Below are 16,129 nucleotides of genomic sequence, written 5' to 3'. Positions count from 1 at the left end.
CCATAAAGGATTCCAATCCTTTAAAATACTGGTAACGTCACCCATGTTATTGCTTATGATTTCTCTTACCCTTGTATTTGATAAAATATTAAAAGTTTAGATGATGAAAATAGCACACTATAGTGAACTGACAATTTCAAAAATACTTCACATGTATTAGTTTACTGCTATTAGTTTTTGTCACTCCTCCATTGTGCAGTTGATGAACATAAGACTCAGAAGAGTTATTAAAGGATACTTATTCTTTCCATCGTTACCTGGTTCTAGAAGAATTTCCACTGATTCCTGTGCATGTATGGCAAAAACCACCATAGTATTGTAAAGTAATTAGCCTCCAATTAAAATAAATTAAAAAAAGAAAAGAAAAGAATATCTGGGTGACCTGATGTTGACACCTCAAGGTAACCAAGATGAGTAAAGCTGTGACTTGATTGAGGTTTTCTGACTCTGATTCCACTGTCTTTCCATCGTCCCATGAAGCTTGCCATAGAATTTATCCGCATATATACTAATATGATGAGCCCCTAATCTACATGTTACATACAGAATGCCTTCTTGAAACCATCATCTTTTTATCTTGCTTATTGTATCTGTGAGGTAACTCATTCCTGTGACTCACTGTTACATGTTGGAATCTGAACCTAACAGAGGTCAGAATTTTAACATCAAAAAATTGACCCAGCCAAAGATCTGGACTCAGGATTTTCAGAGTAGGTGGTGCAATTTCTCCTCTATTAGCAGTTGGTGTTGGCCAGATAACCTGCAGGGGAACCTCAACATTTAGGAAAGAGGAAGAACAGTGTCCTGAAACCCATAAGAATCCTGCTAGCTGGTTCAGTGTTAAAGGGATTTGCCCAAAGTGATTCCAACCCATATCATGATAGAAGTTGCTACAATCTTATCAAAAAATTATATGGTAATGAAGAGGTTAAGAAAAATAGTAGCAGCCCACCATACAAAGTAACATTTATTTTTTTAGTATCCCAATCCAGCAAGTTGTCCAGAAAATCTTTTGCCTGTTAGTTGGAGGCCAGTGCTTCTCAGAAACACACTACAATTTAAGTAGGGTTTCCTTGAATTTAAATTTGTAATCACTGAGTTTTTCCTCCAGAAAAGGCCAACCAGCTCTTTCTGCTAACTTCTAAAATTAAAAAAATAAAAGTCACTTGTCACTTCACAACTCAAAGTCAGTGCCTTCCTGACCTCTGTCATTCACTGAGTGCTTTCCCCATGGCAGGTTTTCACACTACCTTCTCTCTGCTAAGAAAGCTGCTGCCTGTATCAGCTCTCACCCAGTCACTAAATAACCTGAGGGCCCAAGCCCCAGATTCTCCCCCACCTACATGCTGCAGCCTTTTCTCATACTGAGGAGGGAAAACAGTCTACTGTTCACCCCCAAAATAAATCCTGGGCCCCAACACAGATACACACAAAGTAAGATAATTTAGCAGTGGGTGTGTCTGTGGTGCTCAGGCAGTGTTTCTAAGCCTCTTTAGAGTCTCTCCAATCAGCTTCTCCCTGAGACGTACACACACAGATACGTCCTCCAGGAAGTCTTTTTTTCCACCTCATCCTCTGTCTCCCTGCCCGTGCCACATTGTCACAAAATTTCTAACAGGGCATGTGTCATCCAGGGCATGACACATTTCTAACATTGCCTTGTGTCTAACAGGGCAATGTTGGGAAAGTCACACCACCTTAGGCAAAGTATTTTTTACTGGGACTTAGTACAGAGACCACATCTTACTTGTTTCTACATTCACCTCATCAGCACAAATCTTTCCAACCTCTAATACTTGTTAATCATTTGAATCTCTCAAAGATGAAGAAAATGTGGCCCTTACAGACAAAGGAGGAAATGGGTGTGGACGGTCAACTCCATATAGCATGAGGTTGGGTGTGCTATAAAAGTACAGATAAGGGACAGCAGGTGGCCAAAGGAGGGGAGTGAAAACTCCATAAAGATTATAAATTGGTAGATGTAAAAGGGAAAAGTATTTATGATGAAAGAAGCTACTTCAACAAAGCCCAGAGACAAAAAAAAAAAATCATATTCCAAGAGTAGCAGTGAATTGAGATTGGCTGAATTGTAAGAGGAATAGAATGAGGAAGTGTAGGAAAGACAGGGTGTGTTAGAGCAGCGTGTCCTGAAAACTCCAGTGGTTAACAGTCTCAGAGTGTGACATGTTGTTGTTACCATGTATTTTATACTTCTTGGCCTTACAGCTGCCAGGAGGGAGGGGCTGACATTTGCATGGTGTACCCACTGTGTCCTGAGTGTTGTCCTGGCACCTCTTTGAATATTACCTCATTTAATTCTCACAACAAAAATATGCAGTCAACAATGTTATTCCTATTTTACAATTGAAGAAACTGATGTAAAGACAGGTTAAATAACTTTCCAGAGTCACACGGGGGGGTGGCATAAAAATTCAAATCTTTGTTTATCCCACAGCAAACAACCGGATCTAGTGGCAGCCAGGTCCCGTTTTGTAACACTAGGCAGCTGAGCCTGAGAGAAGCAAAGTAATGTGGACAAGGTTCTTGCAACAAGTGAAAAAGAGGCCAAGATGAGAATCACGCTCCATATCCAGGGCCCCTGCTCTTTGAGAACTGTGCAGGGGTGCTGTGGGCTGGGGAGGGGGGGGAGGTGGGAGAGGGCAGGGGAGGATGGAAAAGCCCAGAGATCAAGGATGCACGGCCAGGAGCTTGCCTCAGCATCAGTTTATTCTCCAGATCGAATAGACATAGGCACTAAAATAAAAGCAATTTGATTACCTTCCCAACAGGGTAAAGACAGAGACCTCAGGTCCCTGAGTCTTTTGCTGTCCCATCTGTGTCCCGTCTTCATTCCAGGGTTTTCAGGGGTTTCCCTCCCTACCACATCAGCAAACATCATTTGTCCTCTCTGTGCTCTCTTTCCTGTTGTTATCATTGGTCATTTAATCGCCTGAATGTTTTCGAGAAAGTGATTATGAGGCTGGTTGACTGATTTCAAAAACAACAGGCTAATTATCTCCATATGATGGATGAGACCCCAGGAGGCTGCAGAGATGGGCTGGCAGAAGTGCAGTCTCACGGATGCTTTGTGAGGCTGCCTCTGATGGAACGGGGTGTCTGGCTAGCTGGGGAAATGGTCCTGGGGGTGACGCAGTTGCTTCACAAGTGGGGAGGCTTTAGCCAAGGTAGAAAACCACTGAGAGAGGGAAACGGATTTAGCAGAAATAGTCAACCACCAGGAGACTGTCCATGCACGACCAGCCCTGAGAGCCAAGGTCAAGGGCAGCCAGACCAGGGGGACTGGGCGTTTTGTGGAGTCCAATTGTGCAGAGATGAGGGAGGCTCATTTCTTGTACAGCCCTCACTCCCACGCTGCCTCAGCCTATAGACCCTCTATAGACAGGAACCTTGATTTGTTTATTAAATTGTAGTGCTTCTTTGCCTAAATAAAAAGTAAAGTGAGGATTAGTCTAACAACAGCCATCAGTGTTGGGGAAACTTAGTTCCTACCACATCTGTCTTTTCTGTTCTTACCTGATGACCTGGAGAGTTAAGTGATGATTCAGGTACCGCATTTAGCACAGAGTCAGACTCACAAGAAGTTCTTAGCAAATATTGGCTACTGCTGTTGTGATGAGAAATAGAATGTTCTAGCAAGCTGCCTGAACTTTTACCCGTATTCCTAGACAGGGAAGCCAAAAGAGAAGGAAACGAGTGTGCATGTCTAAAAATTAAATATAAAGCTGAGATGAAGGAGAGCTAGGTGCTTTCTTAGATGTTCAGCTGTTTGCCATGGAGCCCGGAGAGGTGGGGGAGCAGGGGAGTTGCACATCACGTGCCTCTGGGGTCTGACAGCCAGCGCCTGTTCACTGGGCCCTGATGACACAACATAAACAGAGCGGTTCTTTCTTGCAGGTGGGGAACAATGTCCAGTTGTCTTTGCAGGCTTTGCCTTTCAGGTTTTCAGAGCCTTGCAGCCTTGCTCTCAGTGATCTCTCTAGAATCCTTTTTCTACTGAAACGAGGCAAAAGTGGTACCAAGTGCACAGCCCAAGTCAGAGAGGTGCCAGGAAAGCTCAGAGAAATTGTTGTTTAGTTACTAAGTTGCGTCTGACTCTTTTGAGACCCTGTAGACTGTAGCCCGCCATGGACTGTAGGCTCCACTGTCCATGGGATTTCCCAGGCAGGAATACTGGGGTGGGTTGCCATTTCCTTCTCCGGGGGATCTTCCTGACCCAGGGATCAAACCTGCATCTCCTGCAATGGCAGGCAGATTCTTTACTGATGAGCCACCTGGGAAGCTCCAGAGATATTAGCATGATGAATTTTCCAGATCTCCTTGGAACGTATGGATTTAACTTTCTCCCTGACCTTCTCTTCTAAGAAGTCATAGGTATTTGGCCACTTTATAACGCAGACCAGACTTTCAGCCCAGAGGAAGCTCTGGAGCATGGAGCACAGAGGGCATGACACTTTCCCTAGTAAATCTTCCCAAATAAATCTAGCGGGTGTTGTGCCATCTGACCCCTGACACAGGAAGCGCTCTCTCTCCACCAGCAATCAGGACAGTCATCAGAAAGGCCATCAAGTTGCCATAGCTAATCTTCTCGATGTAAGTGATTAGTGATGTGCGGTGATGCTTTGATAATGGCCACTTCTTTACCAGGGTCAGTAACCACTGGCATTTAAAGATTTTATTTCCTCAGTCTCAGATTTTACTATTAGCAAGTGCAAGCTGGATAACATCGTGATAAGGCTGGTTGGCATTAAAATTCAGTGGTAAAATTCTTAGTGCTTATCAGTTTAACCCAATGAAGACATAGGTGTTCATTTCACCATTTTAATAAATTAGGACAACCCTTTCAAGAACTCAGTGGGTTGGATAGACACAGAATTGTGGAATGTTAAGCCACAAGTGACTTGACTTCATACAAGTGAACAGAGCCACAGAGAGGTAAAGCATCTTGACCAAGGTCACACAGGCAGAGCCGCGACAAAGTACCCAGTAGTGTCATCACTAGATGACACACTCATTCATTTTCTCCAACATGAATTTTATATTGTTAACTTCATTTTATTGGTGAAGAATCTGAGCCTCTGGGAAAGTGACTAATCTGCCCAGCTCAGAGTCAGTTAGAGAAAGAGCTAAAGCTTTATAATTTTCAGGATTTATTTCTGAATCCATTTTGGAGTTTATGAGGAGAGCATCTAAGCAGTATAATATAAATTTAAAGCATTAATAAAGATAACTATTTTTCTGAATTTTATGAAGCTATTAAGAGTAAGCAGCACTAAGATGGTAATGTAGATGGGTTTTGATTCCAGCAGGCAAGGTTTGAATCTCAACTGTGTCATTTACTGCTTATGATATTAAGCGAATTTCTGAAACTTTTCTGTTTTAGTTTTCTTGTCTGTAAAAAGAGAATAATAATAATTCCTATCTCAGAGGGTAGGAGTAGGGAATGTAAGAATTCAGTAAAGCAGTGCTCAGTTTAATGTTCTGGTACTTAGCAGTTGGTATACCTTTCAGTTCCTGAAGTGAATATAAAAGGTATCGTTCATCCATAAGAACTTCACTTCCATGTTTAACATTTCGGGTGCTTTCAGTAAAAAAAGAACAGAAAACCCAATTCAGATAGAGTAGCTGATAAAGGAATTTTATGACTGGTGTATCTGGAGGTGATGGCCCCAGTCCCTTTGTTGAATTAATACCTTGGCTCTGCTCACCTCCACAGCCAACATGGTGACTGCGTTTCTGGGCCTCATCCATGAACAACAGTGTTCAAGGGAATGGTGGGGAAAGTTTCTTCTACTCTGGTATTCAAGGCAAGAATCCTGAGATCACTTTTGACTGGAGAACTTGATCAGGGGTCAACTGTTGAACCAATGAGTGTGACCTAGAAAAGAACATGTGCTGGTGATTTAGTCAACGGAGCCACCTTTGGAGTAGGGTTGAGTCCTTTCACAGAGGAACATGCCCATGAGGTAGAGAGGCAGATATCTGTACAAAAGCAGGGTTCTGGTAAGAAGGAAGAAGGGTCAAATAGATGCTGACTCAGTGGTCAGGAATATTCAGTATGCCATGATGGTCATCACCTACAGCATCTTTCATTTATTCAGCGGGTAGTGTTGAGATGTATGCAGTTCTGCCCTTGATGTTCAGAAAGGGAGTAGAGGCCAAAAAGCTGTGTTACAGGAACTAGAGAATGTGCTGTCTGTAATGTGTATACATTATCAAATGGGCCATAGTGGTTCTGTGGTAAGTACTTTCTGCGTTTAATGTCATTCACGTTTGACACAAGCCCTGGGCCAGATCCAGACAAGTCTTCGCTTGTGTCAGCAACGCTGTCATTTATTTACTCCAGTTGCCTCAGCAAAAGCTTCGAAAACTAGCTCTCTCTCAGATCTGATATCTGTAGTGCTTGCTCACTGAAATGCTCCAGTGTGATTTGGATCTTCAGAAAAGGAGTCAAATATCCTCAACCCAGGACTTTCTATCCATGAGACTATGTCAGGTTCCTGTACTGCTGTAACAAATTACCACAAACTTGGTGGGTTAAAGACTTTCCTTGGCTCAGCTGGTTAAGAATCCACCTGCAATGCAGGAGACCTGGGTTCGATCCCTGGGTTGGGAGGATCCCCTGGAGAAGGGAAAGGCTTCCCACTCCAGTATTCTGGCCTGGAGAATTCCATGGACTGTATAGTCCATGGGGTCACAAAGAGTCAGACACGACTGAGCGACTTTCACTTTCACTTTTGGTGGCTTAAAACAGCACAGATTCATTACCACCCAGCTCTAGAGGTCATAAGTCTAAAACGAGTTAGTAGCATTACGGTTCTTCTGGAGAGAATCCATTTCTTGCCTTTCCCAACTTCAAAAAGCTGCCTGTATTTTTGACTAGTGGCCCTCCAGCAGAGGTACCAGTACAACCTCTGCTTCTGTCATCACAGGTCCTTCTCTGATTCTTAACCCTCCTGCCTCCCTCTTATAAGGACCCTTGTGATTACATTGAGCCCACCCAGATAACCTGGGATAGTCTTCCCATCCCAAGATCCTTAACGCAATCACATCTACAAAGCATCTTTGACATGTCAGGTAACATAGTCACAGGTTCTGAGAATTCAGAGCTGAACATCTTGGCAGTGGGGTGGAGGGACCTTATTCAGCCTACCACAGGGAGGAAGAAAGCAGTGGTCAAAATACACTTGTTCTTTCTACTTGAAATTGATCTACCACCTGTTATGCCTCCAGAGCATTTAAGGCATACCACAAGGTGACTTTTAATCACCTAGAATTTAAAAATAAGTCTACGTAATTTAGAGGCGCGTAATTATTTTTCTTTTCCCATTGTTAAGTGTGAGCATTATAAATTGCTTTCTAAGTTTAAACTAAGTACAGTGCAGTTTTGTTGGCTCCCTCTCCACAATGTAATCAAAATACTTTTTCTTCCAAACTGACCCAGATTTAGGAGCACAGTCAAAGAAATGTCACACCAGCCGAGGCTTGGTAATCTGTAAGATGTTGGGATTTGCCTTGCCAGTGGCCAACATCTGCTCTTTGATATTAAACATACACCTCATTGCTTGATGGCCAGTTGGACTGTGGTCTAAATTTAGGGATGAAAAGATTCTTTCCAGACCTCTGAAGCCTAAAAATTTAAACCTGTACCATGAGAATAAATGACCTTTCTCTTATTATAGTTGGCACTGCAAAGCTGGTAATTTTACCATTTAGAAAAGAGTTATACCAAGGATGATGGGTGACTCCCTAGAGAATTTTCTTGCAAGTTTCACTGAATAATGGACTTGAGATTCTGAGGTTCAGTAGCTAGCTATAAAGTGACAAGTGGAAGGAAATAAGCAACCTACCAATAAATACTGGGCTCCAAAACTGATATATTAAACCTAGGTCTAATTTGAAGACACTCTAATCCTTTCTTCTTATATAGAGTATCTGACTAGTCAAGAAATCGAGTAGTGAAGTAGCTGTTTTTCTTTTAGATTATCTTTCAGTCATCAAGTCTCCCTAAACAATACAGTGCCTTAGAAATATTTCCACTCTGAGTTAACCTGAGCAGTCATTTAAAATGTGGCTTCTAGATCGTATACTTGATATAATTGCCTGAATGTGACTATCCCTAATTACACTAATTACAACAGTGGAGTGTGAGTCAGAAAGTTAATAATTTCATAAATTAAGCCATTTATAATCATCAAGGAAACCACGCGTATACATCTAGCTTCCCAAAGGAATTCTGTTTCATAGGAACTGATTTTATTTCTCATCAGAAAACCATGAGTATGGTTCCATATCTTTCTTTTCCCTTTTTGAACAAAAAGCACTGTAGCTTTTTCAAAATCCCATGAGCCGAACCATCCAGTGCACTTGACAAGGCCTTCTTGGAACAGGTAAATCGGTGGATAAAAATCCTACGATTGCAACCAAGACTGTGGAAGCAACTTCATCACATGGTGGGGAGGTTCTAAGTGGAGCAACTGGGCGTCTGTGCACATGTGGGAGACAGTAAGAGGGGGCCAAACATCAAGGGAAATGGCAGGTTGACCTCTTCGCCTCACTTTTATGTTTTGCCTAGAGCCTCACCCCCTTCAGGAGCTGTGTTTCTTTTCTCTCTCTCTCTTTTTTTTTTTTTTTGTAGTTTTAACAATTTTATCTTCAACTGATTAACAGTGTTATGTTAGTTTCAAGTGTACAGAAAAATAATTCAGTCATACATACACAGGTATCTGTTTTTCCAGACTCTTAGCCCATGTAAGTTTTTATAGAATATTGAGCAGAATTCCCTGAGCTATACAGTAGGTGTTTGTTTATCTGTTTTAAATAGAGCAGTGTATACTTGTCAATCCCAAACAGGCTATCCCTTCCCCAACCCTTCCCCTTTGGTAACCCTAAGCTCATTCTCTAAGTACAGAAACAGACTCACAGACTTAGAGATGTTTTTCTTATGAACACCGAAGTGTTCTCAGTCATGAAAGGGCAACGTTTCCAAAGATGAACTTAGAAAAACAGCAGAAATGAAATCAGTATTTAGTTGTATCTGTCTCTGCTTAAGAAAGAGATTCAAGAATTCTTGAGAATCCTCTCCATTTGCTTTTTTGAAAATCTTTCCAAAATTGTCAGCACTCTCCCATTGATACCAGAATAACAACAACAACAAAAATAAGTATTTACTACACGAACTACTTGTGTAAATTATCTTTTTTTTTTTATAAATTTATTTATTTTAGTTGGGGGCTAATTATCTTTTGAAAGGAAATGGCATTGCAAACCATCGGAATGTGTTCTCTGTCAGATCATTTCATATCTTCCTTGGAAGATAAATTCATGATAGAATTTTTTCCTCCTTGCTTCTTTAGTCTCCATGCAGTATGGACCTACAGCTTCCCCTGTGGCTCACTGGTAAAGAATCCACCTGCCAAGCAGGAAAGGCAGGTTCAATCCCTGGGTCAGGAAGATCACCTGGAAAAAGAAATGGCTCCCCATTCCAGTATTCTTGCCTGGGAAATCTCATGGATAGAAGAGCCTGGCGGGCTACAGACGCTAGGGTCACAAAAGTCAGACAGGACTTAGTGACTAAACAGCAGCAGCAATATGGATGTATACTAGAAATATAAAGAAACTTCAGATAAAGGGCTCATCATTAAGGGAAAAAGTAAGAGAGGAAGATCTGATCATTTCTCTTCTCTGATTTCTTTTGGGCATGTGTATTATAATGGAAGTTGTACCTTCTTATAAATGGTCTCGTTTCTAAATGTTCTGGGCAAATACAGTTTTACCCATTATTTTACACTTTATTTACATATTTAGTTTTCCCAGCTAGGCTGCTGTGGGTAGTAACTGTGTCTTGAAACAGTTTCATTTAGAGTACTTTATTCAGTATTGGGCATGTAACAGAAAATGTCGTTCAATTGATAAGCTAACTGAGGGGGGAACATGACTGGAGGTAATTCACCTACTAAGATGAGGACAGGCAGAAATGGATGAGTGAGGTGTGTCCTGAGGCCTGGATACACATGGCCTCCAGAGCAAACCCTTCTAGAGCAGACCACCCTGGTTTCAGGTGTTACTGAGAATAAAGTCTTTGCTGAAGGGTCAGCAAATGTCAGGGACAGAAAATTAGTGCTTCCCTCTACAGCCTGCAGCCCTCCTTTTCTCTGTGCCTCACTGTATTGGCTGCAGAGCAGGCTGCAGAAGGCCTGGCTGCCTCGGTGTCAAGGATACCTGGCTCCCTCCTTGCTCCCAAAGTGATTCGTCTTCACCCAAATGAAAGAGGGAAGCTTAGGGCCCTTCAGGCTGGTGGGGAGCCCTTTGGTAATGAATGAATAATGGCTGGACCCCTTGCTGACTGCCAGGATTTAATTTTCAAAATAATGATTCTTTATTCTTCACTTTATTTCTCCATGTGAGCTTTCTTAGTCTCTTCACGCTCATTTAATTTACCTCTCATCCAGAAACAGAGAAAGCTTCATAAGGCGCAGTTTTCAAGGTTCTGGTCTCAACCACTTGATTAGAATCACAGTCTAATGGAACAGGGTTTATCTTGGCCAAAGGGAATGCTTTGCCTTCCAGTAACAGATATCCCCTAAGGTAGACCCTTTTATAGAGACAGTGATCCTCTAAATTTCAGTCTTGAGGCCCCTTTATGCTCTTAAAACTTACCAAGGATCCCAATATGCCTTAGTTTATGAGGATTATATCTATCACATTACACAAGTAAAACTAAAATAGAATTTAAAACAGATTTTTTAAAAATATTTGTTAATTCACTGAAAAATAAGAAACCCACTTATGCTTAATGAAATAAGCCAGAGAAAGACAAGGACAGTGTATTATCACTTATATGTGGAATCTAAAAAATAAACAAATGAATATAGCAAAACTGAAACAAACTCACAGATTTAGAGAACAAAGTAGTGATTATCATTGGACACAGTGGGGAGAGAAAAGAAGGGAGGGGCAAGATTGGATAGGGGAGGAAGAGATATAAACTATTATGAATGAAATAAACTGCAGTGATACAGTGTACAGCACAGAGAATATAGCCATTATCTTATAACTTTAAATTAAGTATAATCTGTAAAAATATCAAGTAAGTCTATTGGACACCTGAAAATACTATAATATTATAAATTAACTGTGCTTAAATAAATAAATAATGATAGAGTAAATCCATTACATGTTACATAAATAACTTCTATGAAAAACAACTAAATGTTTAATAATTCAAAAAAATGATTAGTGATATTTTGCATTTTTATAAATCTCTTAGGTCTGACTTAGATCGCTGGATTTTTTTATTCTTATATCTGGTTAAAGAATTGGCCTCAAACAGATACATAGTTGGAAAGAGAAAGAGTACTATTATTAGCCTTTGCAGATAATTGTGGATATTCTTATGATACTATGTTAAGACTCAGCAAGTAATAGTTCCTCAAAAGTTATTTGCTATGTGGAATTTGAAGTAATAGTAAAGACTTTTTTTTAATTTGGTTATATAACAATCCATTGGTCTATCTTGCTTGTTAAATGGGTTCTTTTATCCATGATGTTTTTGTAACATCACACATTGATCATTGGAAAATGACTGGTTCACTGAGTTATACAGAGCTTTCATATGTTGGCACAGTTTATTATAAATTATTTCTTAAATTACATTCATTAATATCAACAACTTAATCAAAAAAGCCTTTAAATGTTGGGAAGCTGTCAAATTCACAGTGGCAGGTAAACATTTTACAAAATTCTAGTTTTCTCTTGAAAGCTTGAATTTTAAACTTGGCAACACGTCCTAAGAGTTGTTTTCCTTGAAGTGACAGGCTTGTTTCATTTTTAAGAAAATATCTGTCAGTTACTCAAGTGTGATTAACCATAGTTTATCTGTTGTTCTCTTAATTAAAATGGCATTCCAAGAAAGAAGCAGCTGGTTTAGCTAGCAACAATCATGACAATCACACAGATGTTTTTCCTCAGGAAAACCACTGGCCTTTGTACAACAGAAGTGCTTTAGAAATATGTATACTCAGGAATTTGTTGTTCAGTTCAGTCACTCAGTCATGTCCAACTCTTTGCCACCCCATGAACTGCAGCACGCCAAGCCTCCCTATCCATCACTAACTCCCAGAGTTTACTCAAACTCACATCCATTGAGTCGGTGATGCCATCCAACCATCTCATCCTCTGTCGTCCCCTTCTCCTCCTGCCTCCAATCTTTCCCAGCATCAAGGTCTTTTCAAATGAGTCAGTTCTTCACCTCAAGTGGCCAAAGTATTGGAGTTTCAGCTTCAGCATCAGTCCTTTGTTGTTAATAAAATTAATAATCTTTCTATGCCACTCAGAGCATTCTTATGCAAGAAGTAGTGGTTGTTGTTCTGGTAATGCAGCAGGAAAGCATAGAGTTTGGTGCTGCTGTCTTGATTTGTGCTAAGGACCCAGCTGTTGTTTTTGTTTGTTTGCAGTTTTACTCACTATTGCTTTTGCACCATTAGTGCAGCTAATCACACAATGAAAAAGGCAAATAGCATCTTAGAATTATTATGGAAGTACAACAGGCCTTGCAAACTGTCTGAAGGGTCTTGGAGACCCCAGGGGTCTGTGAACCAAACTTTTATAGTTACTGGCACAGATAGCTTACGAGTTACCTTTTATTAAGTCCACGGTTTGTGCCAGAGATGGTTATATGCATTAATTATTTTAATCCCCCGATATGCAGTTACATGAAGAACCTATCACATTCTAGAAAATGTGTTCTTTTTAACCTCTCTACCCTGGTTCATTTATGCTGCTCTGTTGCTGGTTCGTGGGAGCTAATTAAAGTCTGAGCAATTTTCGACAGCATTGCTGCCAGGGGTATAGAGCTCCATTTTCTCAGTCCCAGAGGTGTTTAGACCTTTAAAAATTCATGATTCAGCCTAGGTTTGCTTGGTGGGTGCTAGGTCTCCAGCATAGGTCAGGCCACAAAATACACCATGCTTCTCGGGGCTCTTAAGAATGTTTCTCCCCCTGTCCCCAGTTTTTTTTCTTCTCATAGTTATACTTTCTCTTACTTTCCTAACCTTGGTCTCACAGTCTGAAACCTTGTCCACCAAGAATGGTCTTAAATGTTGTGCCTTCTACTGAATTACATCTGCCTATCAATACACAATGATGAGGTGCTTTTTCTGTCAGGAGCTTGGGGGTCACAATTTTTTAACTGAGCATTAGCTTGGTCACACATAGATAATTGTTTATCCCATTGCCTCATATATACCTTAAAGGCTGACCTGGACAGAGAACCCATGGGGCATTTCCTGTTCTGCCATTTCAGGCTAAAGAGCTGTTTCCCAGAAATGGACTCACAGACGTAGGGAACAGACTTGTGGTCGCCAAGGGGGAGGAATTGGGGGAGAAGGAATGGGAGTTTGGGATTAGCAGATCCAAACCTATTACATACACACTGGATAACAAGGTCCTACTGTATAGCACAGGAAACTGTATTCAATATTAAACCACAATGGAGATGAAAAATTTTTAACAGACTGTGTATATATAAAATATATATATATACACATATACATAACTGAATCACTTTGCTGCACAGCAGAAATTAACACAATATTGTAAATCAACTATACAAAAATAAAATCTTGCCCTTTCCAAAAACAATAGCTATTTCCTTTCCCATTTGCCCTCTCATGACGTGTTGTGCTGAAACGAACCATTCTCTAGGCTATAAATGTTGATTTGGATTGATAAGTCAGTGTGTGGCTAAGAGCTCACCCAAATCTTGAATTAATCTGAAAGACAGGTTAAGGGAATATTTACATGGTTTCCTTGTGACTCTGTAGAATTCCCTGTTGAAAAGAGGATGGTCCTTGAGCTGATTAATACTTCTGGTTGCTTTTCGTGTATGGCTGGGACTGTGGTAATGTGTATTATCTCTGCAAAGAATTTGGTTGTAAGTATTGAGAACTGTAATTCTTTCAGTCCAAAGTCAGGCTTAAGAGGAAACTGTACATACAGGACCAGGTAAGCTTATGTTGCACCCGAGAACATCTATGGTTTTGTCCTGCTTTTATTCATTAGTGTGACTATTAAGTAGGAGAAACAGAAAGTTTTACATTTGACTGCCGAGGAAACAAGTTCGTGAGAGGAGACCAGGCTTAGACCATAAATAACTTTTCTCCCCCAGAGAGTTCAGATATTATCTAACCTAACAAGTGTTAGTCAGCAATCCGTGCCTAGTGAGATCTCTTAGGCACACCTTTTAACTGTGGTTTTCTCTGCCTTGGGTATCCTTTTTTGTTGTTTTTTAAGTTTTTTAGCTTATGTCTCCTGTCTAAACCTAAAACATCCCCAGGGTTGATAGGCACAGAAGTAAGTTGAATTAATTAATCCTTTACATCTAGATCTCTTCTGGAGCTTTGGTAACAAAGTTCAATTTTCATATCCTAATGATGAGCCATTATCGTATGTAGAGAAGACATCTGCCATATTTAGTGTCACAGAGGTAGACACGACTGAAGCGACTTAGCAGCAGCAGCAGCAGTTGTAAAGTAATTAGCCCCCAACTAAAATAAATAAATTTATTAAAAAAAAAAAAAAAGAATTTTAACCCTACTCAGCTGATGTTGTATGTTATCACTGAGTGAAGTGACAGGCGCGCAGCGCTCCTGAGCCTCGACAGCCACATGACTAATGCTTCCCCGTGTCCTTCTAGCGACCCTGAAGGAGCTCATCTCACAGACCATGATCCGCTGGGCCCAGGAGGACCAGATCCAGGATGCAGAGCTGGTCCGGATGATGTTCAACCTCCTGCGGCGGCAGTACGACAGCATTGGGGAGCTGCTGCAGGCGCTGCGCAAGACCTACACCATCAGCCAGGCCTCCGTGAGCGACACCATCAGCCTGCTAGCTGCCCTGGGCCAAATTCGCTGCCTGCTCAGCGTCCGGATGGGCAAGGAGGAGGAGCTACTCATGATCAACGGGCTGGGGTGGGTCATTCCCATCAAGGGCAAGCTTGCAGAGGACGCAGTTCTGAAATCAAGTCACATAAAAACCTCTGATTTCACTCCTCTTGGGATTACATGCTCAGAAACTTTTTGAGCACCTAAGGTTTTGACTGGAAATCTTCTGAGACTTCCCTTTGAATAATTATGGCCCTTTTCCTCCCTTTTCTTGGGAGTTGCGGAGAAGGCAATGGCACCCCACTCCAGTACTCTTGCCTGGAAAATCCCATGGATGGAGGAGCCTGGTAGGCTACAGTCCAGGGGGTCGCTGAGAGTCGGACACGACTGAGCAACTTCACTTTCACTTTTCCCTTTCATGCACTGGAGAAGGAAATGGCAACCCACTCCGGTATTCTTGCCTGGAGAATCCCAGGGATGGGGGAGCCTGGTGGGCTGCCGTCTATGGGGTCGCACAGAGTCGGACATGACTGAAGCGACTTAGCAGCAGCAGCTTGGGAGTTGAGTCACTGTCATCAATTCTTCAAAATGTGTTTCCTCATGACAATAACTTGTGGATCTTCCTTAGAAGCCAAGTCACTAGAAAGATTGAATTTTATTTATTTGTTTGTTTTCATAATTTAAATTTTTTTATTTTTAAACAATTTTAAAAGTTACTTTCCTTTTACAGTTATTACAGAACATTGGTTATACTCCCTGTGTTGTACAATATATGCTTGAGCCTATCTTACACCCAACAGTTTGTACCTGCCATTCCCCTACCCCTATACTGCCCCATCATCTCCTCCCCACTGATAACCACTAGTTTGCTGTCTATATCTGTGAGTCTACTTCTGTTTTGTTATATTCACTAGCTTCTTGTATTTTTTAGATTTCACTTATAAGTGATGTCATACAGTATTTGTCTTTATCTGTCTTATTTCACTTAGCAAAATGCCCTCCAAGCCCATTCATGTTGCTGCAAATGGCAAAATTTCATTCTTTTTTATGGCTGAGTAGTATTCCATTGTATATGTATACCACAAGAAAGATCACGTTTTAGATATCAAAAAGATTTCCTTTAATTAGGTAACATAGTTCTATATTGCAGATGAGAAACCTAAAGCCCCCCAAAATTCACTGACTAACCCACAGTTTTACCTGAATAAAATCAAGCACTAGAACCATAG

The 16,129-nt window shown here is 41.0% G+C and overlaps 1 protein-coding gene across 1 annotated transcript in view; it reads left to right on the top strand.

The window, feature by feature from the left end:
- Window positions 1-16,129, top strand: part of RYR3 (ryanodine receptor 3) — a 555,495-nt gene that overhangs the window by 396,620 nt on the left and 142,746 nt on the right. The window contains exon 39 of the mRNA XM_081507033.1: window positions 14,714-14,987. Within this exon, the coding sequence (XP_081363159.1) occupies window positions 14,714-14,987 (274 nt within the window). The remainder of the gene's footprint in view (window positions 1-14,713; window positions 14,988-16,129) is intronic.

The sequence above is a fragment of the Giraffa tippelskirchi genome, chromosome 7, assembly GCF_054371585.1.
Source record: "Giraffa tippelskirchi isolate mGirTip1 chromosome 7, T2T-mGirTip1v1.2.pri, whole genome shotgun sequence".
Lineage (NCBI taxonomy): Eukaryota > Metazoa > Chordata > Mammalia > Artiodactyla > Giraffidae > Giraffa > Giraffa tippelskirchi.
This window is presented reverse-complemented; position numbering and strand designations above follow the sequence as displayed.